The 17,651-nt window shown below is 37.7% G+C and overlaps 1 protein-coding gene across 1 annotated transcript in view; it reads left to right on the top strand.

The window, feature by feature from the left end:
- Positions 1–245: 245 nt before the first annotated feature.
- RIPK2 (receptor-interacting serine-threonine kinase 2) overlaps positions 246–17,651 on the top strand; it is a 19,101-nt gene continuing 1,695 nt past the window's right edge. The window contains exons 1-9 of the mRNA XM_009696625.1: positions 246–395; positions 1,562–1,717; positions 4,307–4,464; positions 7,669–7,718; positions 8,060–8,221; positions 12,007–12,092; positions 12,275–12,364; positions 12,957–13,062; positions 17,215–17,394. Coding sequence (XP_009694927.1) covers positions 360–395; positions 1,562–1,717; positions 4,307–4,464; positions 7,669–7,718; positions 8,060–8,221; positions 12,007–12,092; positions 12,275–12,364; positions 12,957–13,062; positions 17,215–17,394 — 1,024 coding nt within the window. The 5' untranslated portion in view covers positions 246–359. The remainder of the gene's footprint in view (positions 396–1,561; positions 1,718–4,306; positions 4,465–7,668; positions 7,719–8,059; positions 8,222–12,006; positions 12,093–12,274; positions 12,365–12,956; positions 13,063–17,214; positions 17,395–17,651) is intronic.

Below are 17,651 nucleotides of genomic sequence, written 5' to 3'. Positions count from 1 at the left end.
ATTTGCGTGATACAACAAAACTGGGGAAACTATTTTGTATTTGTATTTGCATTTGCAGATTCTAATTTGTCTTACAGTATCTTGTTATCAAAACAGCATAGTAGGAAACAAATGGTGAAAGGTGATGGTACTGCATCTACTCACATAATTTTTTTTAAAGAGAGTAGAGTGAACCCAACATTTGTGTTGAGTTTCCTAGTATTGGTATGGTGATGTTTTTTGTTTGTTTGTTTTCTTTAAGTGATAGAAAACACCTTCTAAAAGAAGCAGAGATATTACACAAAGCCAGGTTTAGTTATATTCTGCCAATTTTGGGAATTTGCAACGAGCCTGAATTTCTGGGGATAGTAACAGAATACATGGCAAATGGGTCATTAAACCAGCTTTTACATGGGGTAAGTCTCCTTACAGTCTTTAAATGGTTGTTTCAAATAGATCGTGATTTCCATACTTAAGGGAAGTAGTATAGTAAAATGTCTTATTAATCATATTTCAAATTAAAAGACAGTAATTATTGCCAGTAGTTTTTGGTGCTCAGATAGACTTTCTGTATCCCAAAAAGACAACCAGACTCATCAGACTTTAGTTTTACTACATTTTTTCCTTTAATGTCTTGACCTATAACTGGCTTAATGTTGAATATACAATAATTTGAAAAATCTCTGTTGTTCTCTAATTAGAAGCTGAAATACTTATGCTTGCTTCAGCCTGGGTTTCAGAATTATTGCCAATGTAAATATCACACAAAGATGAGGTTTATTTCCTGAATTTGAATCTTTTTAATAAAGATTGAAGATTTTGACTTTAGATTATAGAAGTCAAATATTGCTAATCTAAACAGATAAGGATATTTCTGCCAGATCTTACTCTTGGTAGTAAGTTGTCCTGTGCTGAACTCTCAACTGTTCCTGTTAGCTTGGTCTGAGCACCCAGTGTTGCTACCGTGAAGCTATGGCAGTTGTGTCTCAACAGGACTGCAATCTCACCTGTACCTTTAATCAATACATATCTCGTGCCTGAGAGAGCTCAGCTGTGTGTTTTGCATAAATGCATTAGTGTCAGTGTAACTTTTAAGATTTCAGTTGAGTTTTACTGCCTTTTTCTTGGTGTATTAATATTTATAACAGTAGTGTGTTGTACTTAGTTTCACTATAGCTTTTTTTCTCTCCCAATGTCAGTTGAAGTTATGATTGTTGCCTTCCTTTGTGTAGTATTCATAACCTATGGGCTGCAAGTTTCATACAGAAGTTCATCTATAAGTCTGTTTTCCAAATGAATAAGTAATGTAGTAATGTCCTACATAATGCGTAGCAGTCGTGAACTATTATGTGAATGCTAGGGAACAGAAACTTAACACTGCATGATTAACGTTTATATATTTGTTTTAACAGCTAACCAGCCTTAGTGCTCAGTTACAATTTTTAAAGGAGTTTATGTAACGATTGTTTTAAAAGATTACTGCTTGTCCAAGTCACTTTCTTCTTATTATAAAAGTCTTTGTGTTGTGCTGTTTGGTCAGAACAGAGGATTATATTCTGGTTTTGTGGTTTTCTCTTGGCAGAAAGATTTATATCCTGACATTCCCTGGTGCCTGAGATTCCGCATTCTTTATGAAATTGCTTTGGGAGTAAATTATTTACACAACATGAATCCTCCGTTGCTGCACCATGACTTGAAAACCCAGAATATTTTGCTGGATGATGAGTTTCATGTCAAGGTAGAGTTATTTAATTTTTATGCTCTTCATATGAGTGAAAGTATTTTAATTGTTGTAGAGGAAGAAGAGTGACGATGTGGCCATATAGAGGGGGCGTAATTGTATGCCAGATGTTTTCTTCTATCCTGGCAGACAGAACTTTTGAGTTTTTCCTTTGAAAACTCTGGTTTGCTCAAGTGTGGATTTGATCTATCTTAAAAGACCAGAAAGCCAGAATTTGGGCTGTTTCTGCTATAGCAGGAGCTGGTACTCAATATCAGTGACACTGTCGTATGGCAACCTTCCAATGGTAGCTACGTCTGGCCCTTTCTGACAAGAAAATAGAAAGTGTGTCCTGTACGAGATGCTCAGACAAATTAGTTCTGGAGGACAACAGGTCGAATTCTAATGTTCATACCCTATTTGATATTTATTGTTCAATATGTACATATATGTCCTGTTAGTGTAGTGTAAGAACATGTAAAACGTAAATGCAAAATCTGAACATGTTGGAAGATGGCTTTTGTGAAGCTCCTTAGAGCAAGCAGACATACATGGAAAAGTAACATTAGTTTAAAACTTTAATTCTGTAATAGTAAAGTGTGTTATTAACAATATTTCAAATTAAATGACAGTCATTATCACTAGTAGTTTTTGTTGCTCAGATAGACTTTCTGTATCCCAAAAAGACAACCAAACTCATCAGACTTTAGTTTTATTACACTTTTTCCTTCAATCTTGGGACCTATAACTGGCTTCATGTTGAATTATTACACACAATCACTTTAAAAATCTCTGTTGTTCTCTAATTAAAGTTTCTCTTTTAAAATATCTCTTTTAAATGTTCTATTTTAAAATATTACCACCATGATGTGAAAAAGAGACTAAAAGTAGTTCTGATAAAATGGCTAGGTGCTTCCATAATTGCAAGAGTTGGGTGGGGTTTTTTTTGTAAAAGATCTTCTGTTTTTAAAATCAATAGAATATACTATTCAAGTAAATGAGAAATTAGAGATATTTTGCAGTTAATTTATACTTGAACGGCAAATGCTTCAGTTGTTACCACAAGATAACAACTTTTTGCTGTTACAAAACTTCTTTTTGTGAGTCGTTTGAGCAAAGATCCAGTGCCGATTTCTTCTTTCGCCTTTGCAAAGACATTTTTCTTGGCAGCAAAGTGCCTTATGGAGCTTTGTCTCGGCTCACACCCTCAGCAGGTCATACCTCCTCCCACTCAGTTGTGCTGGTATTGCCATCTCTTGAGCTTCCTGATAAACCTGATTGGGGAACTGGTCCAAGTAATTTTTTTATCCACTCTTTCTTTAATCCCTAACAGTATTGGTGTGATCTGGTGCACTGCCTCACCGCATCTAAACAGTTGCTTTGCTGGAGCAATTGAAGGGAAGAGCTTAACTCTCGCATACCTGCCCTGCCTCCTGTAAGGAGTCTCTGGAAGACTGTTCTTAGGGTTTTTAAGTGTTTTTTTGGGGTGAAGCAAGATTCTCTAAATTAGGGCAGCTGGCAGGAAATGCAAGGAAGGTTATCCTGCATGCCAAATAGAAAAAGTATTGCACGTGTATGAAAGTAACGCCATTCATAGAGTGCTTCTGGCTGTTCCAGATCTACTGAAAGAGCAAGATAATGCAACCAGTTACAGCCAGTAAGGCTTGATGAGAGCGAGTTGTAGAGGAAAAAAGGTTATTTTTCACCTTGGATTTTGACTGTACACTCTCCAGAAAGCTTATTTCTGTTATCTTAGTTGCCGCAGTGCTCACAAGGGCATCTTTATTGAAAAAGTGTTTGCTCTTATGCAAATGCTGGACAAGTGCAGGGCTCATAGCTGGCTCCTTATCTTCCTCCCTTGTATGCCAGATGCTCTGCAGCTCAGCCAGCAAGTGCATTCTGCTGGCTGTTTGTCTCCCTACCCATAACCTCGTCTGACATCTTGCTCCCTGGCTCATGGATATCTGGGAACGTAAACTGAAGTCAATTAATTCTTTAGGTAGATGTACTGTAAACTCTGTAGGAGGGGGCAAGGCCCCAGACTACACAGTAAAGAAAATATTCAGCAACTCTTTGCAGCACAAAATTTCAGAATATCAGATTTATTAATTCAAGATTTAATATTTCATAGTTTTGGGGGTGAGGTGGAGTGCCCTAAAATTTTTCCGTGAGAGCAACTGTCTCAGGGTATCTGCAAGCTAAGTTACGTAGAGCTATTACGATTTATACTAAATTTATGATTTCTTCACAGCCAGGGAGCTAGAAGTACTCATCGGTTTTTTGTTTGCTTTTTTTAACCAAAGAAAGTGATTTTCTTCCTACAGGACAGACTTCCATAGCAGATTCCCTAACCATAGAGTATATGAGTCCTTCCTTAAAAGACGGACAGGATAGGGCAGTGCTATAGGGATAGCATGAGTCATGACCTGGGAATGCTTTCTGAACTGGAGCTGATGTTTCCTGTTGCTCGGACAACACATACGTTTTGTGTGTCGGGTTAAGGACTTTAAGTGACCCATTCTTTTGGGCTTATTTCAGGAATTTCTAACAACAGTTAGCAGGTAAATGCAGTTTTTCTCCTCAGAACGACTGATTTGTGCTTTCCAGATTGCAGATTTTGGCATGTCAAAATGGCGTGTCATATCCATGTCGCAATCACGAAGTGAAACCTCTTTGCCAGAAGGAGGGACTATTATCTACATGCCACCGGAAGATTACAATCCCAGTCAGAAAACCCGTGCAAGTGTAAAACATGATATCTACAGGTAACTTGTGTTGTTCTCAAGTGGGCTTGGCAATTTGAATTCAAATTTGATTTACTCAGCTTAGATTTTAATATATTCTCAGCAATTTTGTTATTTTCGGTAGTAGTAGTATCATAGATGCATAAGCAAAATGAATTGGGGGGAAAAAAGAATTGAGTGGTAGCAGGATTTAATGACTCGTTTCTTTAGGAAACACTGTAGCAAGTGTAATGCTCTAGAAATTAAGCTAGAGCTACTGAAGCAGACAGAGGAGACTGGTTTCTATAAATGAGTGTACACATACAGACAAGGTAGGGAAGGAAAAAAGCTGTTCACACTGTTTTAACAGCACATACCCTTGTAATTTGTGCAGATCAATTAACATAATTTGCAGAATGTACTCAGGGGAAAGAAGAAAACATATTTATGGAAAGGTGTTAGGAAAAAACAGGGTAATGGGGTAGGAGGAAGTATTTAGAGACCTCTCCTTAAGGAATAACTTTATGAAAGTTTGGGTAGATTTGCATCAGTCAGTTCTCAGTAGTAGAAGTAATAGAATAGGAAGTACTAGAGTGATGGCGACCCACACAACAAAATGGCCATTGCTCTTACGATATTAAGAGTTACAATTAGCTAGTCTGAAAAGGCTTGGAGAGCTCAAAGATTACTTGAACAACAGTGGAGGGAATTGTGTAATGGAGACTGAGGAGGCATGAAGAGGCATGTCACTGTGACAAAGTCCATCTCTCTGTTGCACTCTACCACCTTTACCTTCAGGGGTGGTATCTTTGACAGTGTTGTATTTTGGTGAGAGATGAATCTGTCTCAGAGGGCCTTACTGAATTCCTGGGAGATCACTATTTCTCTTAATTATCCCTTACCCTTAAGGGGCACACAAAGTTCCTTGACATTCCTGTCCAAAGAATAGAGATGGTAACATCCTTGCTTTCCTCACCCTTTGGTGAGAAAATCTGGATTAGGAAGACATTGAAAACGAATAATGGTACATTATGGGGAAAGAAGTAGCAGTGTAACGTTATCTCCTCTGGTTTCTGATTTTAGAGGATTTGAAAGTGTGACTGGTGGCTTAATGAGTGAGTGGAGATGAGGAAGACAAATGTTTGTTAGACAGAAAAAAAAATGTGTGCAGAGGAATAACAACCAAATGGGAGAAAATAAGAGAGAAAAGATCAGTAGCAGATCTTAGAAAACTGATAAATTAGGAAGGAAAGAGATTGTTTGAGAAGAGAGAAAAGAAACTGCGACAACATTGTAAAGAGGGATGGCGGTTCAAGGCAGGAAGACACGAAGGTAGAGAGACAGTGAAGGAGGTGACCACCAGAAAGGTCACACAGGAAGATTTGTGCTCAGGATCAGAGGGAGATGCTATGAAGCAGAAGTAAGAAAGGAAAACATGAATAGTGTAAAGGGTTGGAAATGGTACGCTGCAGTGTTATAGAAATGAGAAAATAATCTTTAATTGTAGAGAGATTCCAAACTGAATGAAAGGCTGGGCGTCTGATTAATTGACCACAGCAGGTACAGCTGAATGTTGTTGAGGTATTGAAGTTAATTTGTGAGGAAGGATCTTTCTTAAAGAAACGTTTAAACAATAGTCAAGCAGCATTAACTTTTACAAAAGGAACAATTTGCCATGCCAAAAACATCAGCCTGCGTGAATTTCTCAGGAATGCATCAAAAGCAGGCTTTCTAACAAGGAGGACTGCTTTCATTAAAAGTTACTTGAATAAACTTCTTTGTTGATGACTGTTAAAATGTGAACGGAATAAGTAGTTAGGAAAGCTCTAATTTATATGATTGATTTTAAGCGTCAGTTATTTCATTCTTACTTAATTTTTTCAGTTCTTCCTAATTGGTAGCTGTTAGATGATAGAAAGCTTAGAGGCAGTTAAATGTAACCTGTACGCAAAATTTGGTACTCCTTAGTGATGTAGGAAAATACTGTCTTTGTGTACAGTTATTTGTGTAGTTGAGCGAACATTTATTCTGATAAGTGTAATTCTTCTTTAGCAAAAAAAAATTCTTCGCATGGCTTCATTTTTATTGCTTCAGTGGAAAATGGATTTCAGTTTTTTTGAAGTAACATTTAAAAAACCTTTCAATCCATTTTAAAATTGATTTACTGAAAAAATAAAGGAGTAGAGGTAAGTTTACAAGGATATGTTTGACATTGGAAATTAAGTTCTTAAGCAGTGAAATATTTTTGTGCTCTCATTTTAGCTTTAGGACTACTAGATTTATTCCTCACATCAAATTCCTATTCTTAAATAGGAAAGCCAGATTTGGAGTTTATACATTATTTTATTTACTTTTATTTGCTTTAACTGCATTGATTATTTTTTTATAAATTAATTCAATGCTTCATTTAAATGAAATCATCTAGTCCTATTTAAATTGCAAAGTTGTTTAAAGTTACCTTTTTTTAATATAACCTGATGACTGAAGAGAGTGACTAGTCTACTAAAGGTGGAGCAGGTTTTTATTCACGGAACCACTTCCCATTCACGTTGATGTGAATGGAAAAAAAAGTCAGTGGTTTGAGTAAGCAGGTGTGTGTTCGATCTCCTAGCTATAGTTCAGGCTGGTCTTCCCAAGAGTCTCTTTTGTAAAGTGAATGCTGTATGTAAGTGACATCTCTCCCTATAGAGAAGATTACATATGCTGAAAGTATATAGGTCTGTGGAGGAAGCTGGAGTGTGTTTCCCGCGTGCAAATGTATATCTTACCTGACTCTTCGACTTTGTGTTGGAATAGAGGAGTGGGTGAAAGCCGTTCTCCCTGCCAGTACCCTGCTTCCCATGGGAATGTCAGAGAGTGTCAATGCCACAGTATTGCAGTTAGGACAGAGCAGTTGGAGCTCTGGGGCTCGCTTTAATTTGTGTACTGAGAATTAAACTGCATGTACGTAATTCTCAATGTATTAGTAGAGCAGAGCTAATACAGATTTGGAATAAGAGTTTGTATGACATGTACCTTTTCTGTATTTCCTATTATTAACTAGCTGTAGTTGAAGTTGCTGGGTAAAATTCCTGCTAGTTTTCATATATTCAGATCATTGTTGTAGTTAGCTATAGTCAGTCCATTGTGTGCATGCAGGATCAATTTAGCGAAATGTTTTTAACAAAATGTAGAGCTGAGCACATTGTGTTATTAAGTGTTGGTAATCTAAAATAACATCTTCTATACTTCTTATACTTTAAACAGTTATGCAATTATTATGTGGGAAGTGATGTCAAGGAAACAGCCATTTGAAGGTAAGGCCACGTCTTCCTTTAATTTATTTTTCCATTGTTATGTAAAGGCTGAACCTGAGACCTGGGTACCTGGGGACTTCATTTTAGGGGTTACTTTTTAATGATTCAACTTGTAACCTTGTTGAACGCTTTGAGTTATTTTTCAAATTAGACTCTTTTTCTGTATTTTTTTTTAAATTACAGTATTGTTTGATAAATTAAAAATACATTTTTTGTAAAAAAAGAAGCATAACCTTAATTTGGTGAACTATAAATACTATCTGCAAACTAAATTATTCCTCCTATAGTAAGCTATTTTATTGCATATATTTCTAATGACTGCACGATGTCTATTTTGACAGAAGTTATAAACCCCTTGCAGATAATGTATAGTGTGTCACAAGGACAGCGACTAGACTTAAGTGAAGAAAGTTTATCAATGGACATTCCTCATCGAGTGGTCATCATAAGATTGATAGGAAGTGGATGGGCACAAAACCCAGATGAAAGACCATCATTCTTAAGTGAGTTTACCTTGCATGATGATGAAAGATTTTTAAATTGTCAGATTTCTGTTGAACATGGTACTTACAGAGCAAGGTTATAGTTACAAAAGGGAAGTGATAAAGATGTCAAAAGATATATGGGCTCAGTTTTGTTTGATAAGGTGCTTGTCTGCTTTCACCATGTCTGTAAACAAACTTTATGAATGGAACTACGTGTGTGGCATAAAACCAAGTTGTTAGTTGGAGTCTTTTGCATTTGCCATTTCTAATTTACCTGTAAAAAAGCAGCATGGTTTAACTACTTGCATTTGGGGGTTTTTGTTTATTGTTGAAGGGAACTCTTCTTTATAAAGAAGGGGGTGAAGTGAACTATAGAATGAGTACTATGGGATTTATGACCAAGCTGGCAAACACACCAGCAAACCATTGCACATCAGATAAGCTATAGCGACTTCATCTTGTGTTTGCATCTCCGTATAAATCTTTTTCTCTGAGACTTTGATTGTTCCACCTCCCAGACCGAGCAGGAACTGGTTGAACCCACACGCTTAACTTTCTCTTTCCATCTTTCCTTTGCTCAGCTTTTTGTCTGTGAGACCAAATATAGATACTGTCAGCCTTTTTTACACTGGATTGCAGTATTTAGAGAATAAGAGTGAAGTGCGAGCTTGTAGAGATTAGAGTGGCAAAGCATGAACTGGAGAAGTTTTGATTTGATTTTTGCAAAATTATGTTTGTTGCACTTAACTGACATACTTGGTGTATGTTGAGTCCAAATTTATCCCCCATAACAATCTCTCCTTAACTTGCTTAATTTTCCAGTGACTTTCAGTTCTTGTTTGGCCATTGCGTAAAGGTAATTCCATTAAAATCAGCAGAAAGTGATTACCTGTTTTTAACTGTGAAATTTGCTGTTGCAAGTGTTGCTATGGTCACATACGTCTGTGTGGCGAAGCTAACAGCGGTTCCTGCAGCTGCCTCGCTGTGCTTGTTTAATTTCTGTGTACTTTAAAAACTTCCTCCCTACTCGTCTAGAAAACATGACTCTAATTCTGTAGGGTTTTTTTTAGGGAAAGGTAGATCACCTTGAAGAGGCAAAAATGTAGACTAAGTTACTGAAAGTATTCAAATGTAGAACAGTACAAAGAGCTCTGGCTTAAACAATTCTATATTTTAAGTATCTCACTAGTTAGGTTGAAGATGCAATGCCTCAAACCTGAAATACCAGGGGTTTTTAGTTAGTTCTGGTGATTTTTGGTTTTAGAGTTTGTTTTGCTTTGGTTCTTTTTGTAATATTATGAATAGAAAGGTCCGCAATCTTAATGTTTCATTTGTAGCTTTGGTAAACAGAAGTTTGTTTATTTGAGTTGGAAAGTGTTAGAAAATTGCTGTTCAGATAGCTTAGAAAGAAATGTTCATAACTTTGTTTTTTTACATCGGTTTGGCAGAGGACAAAATGGGGACACATCCAAACACATACAGCATCTTTGTGTTCAGCTTACAGTCCAAAATGAATTACATGATCTTTTCTGAGGCATTTTTAGTTTTGCATTAAGAACATTCTAAAATGTCAGGTTATGTTGGTGTGAGTGGTTTGTGTGATTTTAAATTGTGGATTTTTTTTTTTCCCCCCAAATAAGGAAATATATCCATTTATAATATTTTCTAAAGTCAAAATAGACTAATCATGATATTTCCTTATGTATTCTTGTTTTCCTGGGCCAGTTAACCAAAACAAAATAGCACACTGAAGGGATAATTATCCCAGGGATAATTACCTGGGATATGTACTACAGTGTGAGCTAACTTGGGTTCTGTTATTAGTGCCATGTTTGTAGTAAGATGGTCTTTGAAGAAAACATGCATTGCTTTTTCCTCTACTTTCCTATTATAAAAAGAAAGAGGAAGTTGCAGAACTGTTGCAAAATTAAGGGAAGTAAAGCTCACTGACTGGGAAATTTTGCAATTACCGTAGCACAGGGAGGGGGAGACCAAAACACCCAAATCCCTTTTTGTTAAATAAACTTTAAATAGAGAAACTCGGTTAACCTCTCTGTTCTCCTTATAAAAAAGGGATAAAGACTACTTATCACCATATTTCTGCATGTACTTGGAATATGTACCTACAGTTTAATTATAATCCTCAAAAATTAACAGTGCTATTATTTCAATGTGGAAAATGGAATGCCAAACCTGTAAAACTCTGGTTTAGCTGATGCAAGAAAATAAGAATCCCAGTACTGAATGTATGTCTTGAAGATGAGGAGAAGGACTTGGGGGTGCTGGTTGATGAGAAGCTGGACATGACCTGGCCATGTGCGCTTGCAGCCCAGAAAGCCGACCATGTCCTGGGCTGCATCCCAGGCAGGGTGACCAGCAGGTCGAGGGAGGGGATTCTTCTGCTCTGGTGAGACCCCCCTGCAGTACTGCCTCCAGCTCTGGGGTCCTCAGCACAAGAAGGACATGGACCTGTTGGAGCGAGTCCAGAGGAGGCCACAAAGATGATCCAAGGGCTGGAGCACTTCTGCTATGAGGACAGGCTGAGAGAGTTGGGATTGTTCAGCCTGGAGAAGAGAAGGCTCCAGGGACACCTTAGAGCAGCCTTCCAGTACCTAAAGGGGCCGACAAGAAAGCTGGAGAGGGATTTTTTACAAGGGCATGGGGTGATAGGACAAGGGGAAATGACTTTAAATCTTCCCCCTTCCAGTTTAGATATGAGGAAGCAAGGATGGTGAAACACTGGCACAGGTTTCCCAGAGAAGCTGTGGATGCTCCATCCCTGGCAGTACTCAAGGCCAGGTTGGATGGGCCTTTGAGCAACCTGGTCTGGTGGGAGGTGTCCTTGTCCATGGCAGGGGGGTTGGAACTAGGTGATCTTTAAGGTCCCTTCCAACCCAAACCATTCTGTGATTCTATAAAGATGCTAGTGGAAAGAAGTTAATATGGGAGAATGGTGGTAAAACTATAGTAAAAAATAAAAATATGTTAATAAGGATGCAGTGTGACAAACTACTAGTACAATCAGTGGAGTTTGTAGAAATGCAGTAGAATTACGGTATGCCATCATCCTTTCCTGAGGTTTTGTTGTATTTGAGCACAGTTTCAAAGAAACATCTTTATAATACAGTCATTTCAATATTTGAAATACTTAGTTTTGTAAACTAAAAGCATTGGAAGGCAAGGGAGCATAGCACAGGTTGTCACTTGCTTATTGGACTGTCATGTGCCTCCCTATGTAAGCAGGTGACTTTAGCTTCTCTGACTTGCCTTTGGTGAGAATGAGGACAGTATCATTTGGATTCACTGGATGTGATACGTCAGTGCCTTGACTATCCCATCTGCTCTGGCTCTGCCTCACAGCATCTGCTCTGTATATGGCTGTGGTAGGGGTTGTTTGGGTTTTTTTCTCATACAAATCTTTAACACCTCTGCTGAATTGGGAAGACAGTGACCAGCTCTGAGGTCTTGAGCTGTTTGATACCATTTAGCTAATCAGGCTTGTTGGGTCTACCTTGAAACATGGCAAACCCACGAATCTGTCCATTCCAGGAATGCAAGACTTGCAGTCTGGCACAGTCCTGGCTCTCTTTTGATGCAGAGTGCCGAGGATCAGGATAGGGCTTCTTTTGGTGATGTGAAACTGTTGAACAGGTAAAAGCAAAACAGTTCTGTTTGGCAGCATAAGGGGTTTGATATGCATCAATACACAAATTACTTTTCTAAATGTAAGAAAGTAGCTTTAGCAAAATGAAAACTTGATTTCCACTTTAAATCATTCAGCAAAGTACTCTCTCTTTGTTTAGAATGTTTAATAGACCTTGAGCCAGTCCTGCGAACATTTGATGAAATAGCTATGCTGGAAGCAGTAATTCTGTTAAAGAGATCAAAGGTAAGTGACTTTTGTTACAGTCATGAGTGGGTCAAAGAAGTTGGTAACTTTTGCTTGCTGAAAGAAGTGTAATCTCCTTTGTTATTTATCTAATCTTGTATTTGGCTGAAGCATGTGTTTGTACAGAGCTGTCATCTTGTCTTACAGCAGAAATTTAATACAGGTAAATATGTCTTTTCCAGTCACTATATGAATCACGATGTATTTACAAGAGTGGAAAGCAAGCAGATGTGGAGCAGATATCTCTAAATATACCTCTGAATCCCCAAGAGGTAAATATTTTACATATTGCATTTGGTATGTCGGCATCATTAAAGATCCTGAGAGCTTCAAGAGGGCTTAACTTAGTAAGGGGGAGTTGCTCTGCAGTTTACTTTCCTACGCAGTCCAGAAAGGGGTGAAATGTGTTAGTTGAGCTGGGGTGTAACAAATGCATAGACATACAAGTGAGCATAGTAAAGGGTGAGTAAGCAGAAATAAGAAGGGCATGTTTGGTATATTCTCTGAATGTGGGAAAGCCATCTCCTCAAGGAGGAATGCGGTACACAATGTCTGCAGGTTGTAAGGGATCGTCTTATGCTCCCTTACACCTCTATGGAGCTTGCTTATATAGGGTCATATAGATTTGCTTTTATATTTTGATTCTTAATGCTGCTACTTTTGGTTCTTACTAATAGTTAAACTTGTATACAAAATTGCTGTCAGCTTTGAAGAAACACAAGTACTAGGATTACATAATTTCTTCTGTTTTACTATATTTTAATTGTGCTGTCCATTGAGCATTTTGATAGCAGGCAAAGTACTCTGTAAAACCTTTGTGTTTATTTAATGTGCCTTTACAATATACAACTGGAATCATTTCAGGAAACATATTCTGGCTCCATACAATGTGATGCACTTCCTCTTCGGAGCATCTCTCCAGATGGTGCAAGACTCAAGTCTGTTCCCACGTGTAATATCCTCTCAACAGGTAGATATACTCATGGCTTTGTGTAAATTTAAGTTGCCATTGCAGCTTTACACTCCCACTGTGAAATTGCTTTTGCATAGTAGAAAGTTGGATTTCTGTTTATGTCAGAAAAGAGATGTGTTTTGTAAATTCAGCACTCTGGGTTAAAAACTAGAGTATTTTAGCTCTGATTTTCTGTTCCTGTCACTTGAGAAATCCCCACAGCTCTCAGCTTTGGTGTTCCTATTCAGGGTCGTGAGTGCAGAGATAGCATTTACTTGTCCCTTCAGACTCTTGGCAGTTTAGTTAATCATTTGTGAGCTACTGCTGAAGATAAGCATTTTGAGGCATTCTTAAAGCTGAGTAAACAAAGTTTCTAATGCAGCCCAACTTCTTGATCATTTTTAATTCAATAAATAAAATGGCTTTAATAAATAGATTGCCTTGCAAAAATATCTGCCAGATCTTTTGTAGCTGTCAACTTTTCAGAATAAAATTTGGCGAAATTCCCAGACAAAACTCAATTTTGAGGTTTTGCTGTCATCAGAAGCCAGAAAAATGTAATAGGACCCAGGTGGAATAGCAATACATTGTGAAACTAAAACTGCACTTAAGTTTCTTTTCTTGAAAGAATGCAAACATGTATTTCGAAAGAATGGAGTATCCTTTGGCTTTGCAGGGACCAGTGGTGTGAAAGCAGATGAGACAATTGACTTCACTGCTATAAAGCAGGGCATCGAAAAGTGTGCCGAACTGCTGCAAAACTGGAGATATTCTGGTAGAGGCAGGAGGGCACAGGCAATTTCTTTTCCAACTCCTGTTTGAACACATCCACAATTCTGGGCTTGTACTCAGTGTACTAGAAAGATATAAATAAATACAACAGGAATTCCAGGGAAAATAAATTACGTGAGGCTTAAGGAATTTGAGTTACTGGGGAAAATGGCAGAAAGCAAGTGTAGTGTAGTTTGGCTATACCTCAACCCAAGCATTTATCTATACACATAGCATAAAAATCTTGAAGAATAACTTGTGGTTACCAAGCTTAATAGGAATGTTGTGATGAATTTTAGAAAATGGAATATTAGCTTGTATAAAAGCATGGACTGTAAGTGTAATCAGATAAGATAATGATAAATGTCAGCCTTTCTTGCTACTGGTTCCTGTAAAAAAATTGTCATATCTGCCTGTGGAGGTCTTTGATAAGATTGTTGTGGTACAATTAATCTGATTGATCAGTTGGTAGTGCTTTATAGAGTCACTGTTTAGACTTTGTTGTATGGATGTACAGACACTGTAAAACTTGTGAAAATAGTGTCTATAAAACCCTGCTACAGCAGAAGTGTTTGTTATTAGTTTGCCAATATCTGCATCCTGTAGTTTTATAATGGAAAGACTGACTGACATTCTTCTTACTTTTCTAATTTAGATGCAATTTTTTCAGGTGAAATTCTGTTCCCAGGTAGCTGTTGGCAAGAGATGAGTTTGACATGGCACCAAGGCAGAAATTAATGACTATAGATTTTAGCTGAGTTGATTTTTCCACCAGTAGACTCAGAAATTTTTTTCAGAAACTTGCTCTTTCAGAGTTAAGACTTGTCTTCTAACTTTCAGCCTCTCTTCTCTTCTTTTCTTTTTTTTTTTTCCTTCCCTAGCAAGATTATACACACAATTTTCTTGGGCATTTCTTTAAATTTAAATAGCTCTTTTCCTTCTTTTCCCATGTTATTTCTACTATCAAGAGCAATCCTTTAATACACTTTGTTTTGCTAGATGAACATTTTTTTTCTCTTTCACAGTCCATTTGTAAAATAAGCTTCTTCATTCTCCTGGTATCCTACTAGTCTTTCTTGTGCATGTTCTACCTTAAGTATGACAAGAGGAAACAGTCTCAAGTTGTGCCAGGGGAGGTTCAGGTTGTATGTTAGGAAGAACTTCTTCACTGTAAGAGTCGTTAGGCATTGGAACAGGCTCCCCAGGGAGGTGGTGGAGTCACCATCCCTGGAGGTGTTCAAAAAACATTTAGATGTGGTGCTTCAAGACATGGTTTAGTGGGCATGGTGGCATTGGGTAGAAGGTTGGACTTGATGATCTTTGAGGTCTCTTCCAACCATAACGATTCTATGATTCTATGACTTGGAGTTATTGAACTAAGGCTAACAGACATCTGTGCTTAATATTATGAATGAAGTGTGACAAATATTTTCTGTTTGAAAAAAACCCTGTACTTACTATACCTTAGAATTTTATTTTTCCTTTCTCACAAGATCCTTCATTACAGAGTGATCTACCTAGGTTTTTTTTTCCCTCATCTCGATTCCAAATCATTAGCCTCAGCTTGAAGCAGAAAGTCTAGATCTCATATTTTTGCTACTGAATTTCCACTTCTATTATTCCAGTCTTCTAGGTCAGCTAGGTTCTGTCTGAGTAACCTGGGACAACCTGTTCTTTCTGAATAACATCTGCAAATCTCATTAGCATATTTCTATTTGAGGGAACTGGGGTTGTTTAGCCTGGAGAAAAGGAGGCTGAGGGGAGACCTTATTGCTCTTTACAATGACCTGAAAGTAGGTTGTTGTGAGGTGAGGGTCGGTCTCTTCTCCCAAGTAACAAGTGATACAATAAGAGGAAATGGCCTCAAGTTGCGCCAGGTGAGGTTTAGATTGGGTATTAGAAAGAATTTCTTCACCGAAAGGGTTGTCAGGCATTGGAACAAGCTGCCCAGGGAGGTGGTGGAGTCACCATCCCTGGAGGCATTTAAAAACGTGTAGATGTGGCACTTAGGGACCTGGTTTAGTAGTGGACTTGGCCATGGTAGATTAACAGTTGGACTCTATGATCTTAAAGGTCTTTTCCAACCTAAGTGATTCTGTGATTCCATGATTGTATTTTTTATGCTATGGTCACTGGTCAAGGTCATTCTCTGATACTAGTACAATCCCAGTAGTTATGTCTCTGATCTTACTAAAGGTCTGTGTTTTCCTAGAGATCTGTAACAATCTATCCCACCAGAGCTGTTTAAAATCCTTTTCTAAAATGGTCTTTCACTCACACTGGTTGTCTCCTAATCCTTTCTCATTCATGCAGTTGATAACATCTGCTGCTTCACACTACATAGCTCTGACCAGCTTTCTCTCTCTTTCATGAAATAAAATACTAGTTACTATGAGTTCTAGTCCACCGTTTTTTAATGAGAGTGTAATTTCTTTCACATTTTCCTATTCCTGCTCCACGTACTTAAAGCCATATTCTTCCACAGGTCAACACTGATCTAGGAATACACCTTCAGATTCCCCCATTAGACAGGTATCTATAAATCCTGAGTTGTCCATGGGGCTACCTCTTATTGTGTCTTTAGATGTTCATCTGAATTCTTACATCTACACCTCTGGTTCTTAGTTAACATCTTTATCAAGTGACACTGTGGAAGTCTATAAAGAAAACTGCATACAGAATTAGGCATACGCCCTGTAGGTTGTTTCTCATCAGATATTTTTTTTCTCTTCCTTGAGTCATTCCTACTGTTGCTTTCATATCCATTATCTTTTTCTGCTATAAAAAAATCCTAAAAACCGAAACTATTAAGCTTCCCACCTGATAAAAATCCTTTTTCTCCCTTTCTTTGCAAAAGTTACATGAAGCTTTCTTGAGGTCATATGCTGTTTTGACGGACTACCAAAAGCTTCCATTGGCCTCCTACTGAATGTTACCATTGCTTTTCATGTTCTTTCCCTCCATCCGAATCTTTCTTTTAATATTTCCACCTTTGTTATGCTGCCAAACTTCATCAAAATAAATGAGTCTGCTTTCATGCTGACTCCTAGCTACCTCTCCAAATACTTGAAGGAGTTATTTTGTTCTTCCAGTCCCTACAAAAATTTTCTGTTGAACAGAGCTTTTTTAAAGTTCACATCCACCAGATTTATTCTCTCAATGTTCTTTTAAAACAAAACAAGAGCCCTAAACCCATGGTCAAGCCCTGGTAAAAGATAGGGACATAAATGTACTCAGAACTTGAGTGTAAGGAATAATGTGTTGTATTTGAAGTTCATTTAGGTTGCTTATGACTTGTTGTATGGAATTGCTCTAAATGGTTTCTGATGGCTGTATTTTATTTGAATGTAGAAGTAATACAGCTTGGTCTTTCCCTCTCCCTCTTTTTTTTTTTTTAAGATGGAAATTCTGGGGGTCTACACTCTCTCAGCAGTCAGAGCACAGATGAAAATATCTCCGTAACTCAGAGTGCCAAACTTCTTGTGCATCCATACAGTTATTTTCCCTCATCTGACAAGAGTATTTCAGATGCCTCAAATTCTGCATCATGTATGCTGCGGTCATCACCAGTTCCTTCAGGTACAGCAAATACTGATTTAATTCCAAGACCTACACTAACCGTCCTAATATCAAATATATGTGTGTATGAAATGGAAACTGGAACTGTTGTTCATCTGTAAAATGAAAATTAAGCATTCTACAAATAAGAATGCAAGTAATTCTGTCTTTGTAGCCTTATATTACAAAGTAAGTAAAACCAATGTAAAATGTGACCAAGTACGTGCACCTGTAGCTCCTAGCTTTTTCCTCTCCTTTTAAGCAAACTTAATTCCTGC

This window comes from Cariama cristata, unplaced genomic scaffold (genome assembly GCF_000690535.1).
Source record: "Cariama cristata isolate BGI_N322 unplaced genomic scaffold, ASM69053v1 scaffold9410, whole genome shotgun sequence".
In the NCBI taxonomy this organism is placed as follows: Eukaryota; Metazoa; Chordata; class Aves; order Cariamiformes; family Cariamidae; genus Cariama; species Cariama cristata.
This window is presented reverse-complemented; position numbering and strand designations above follow the sequence as displayed.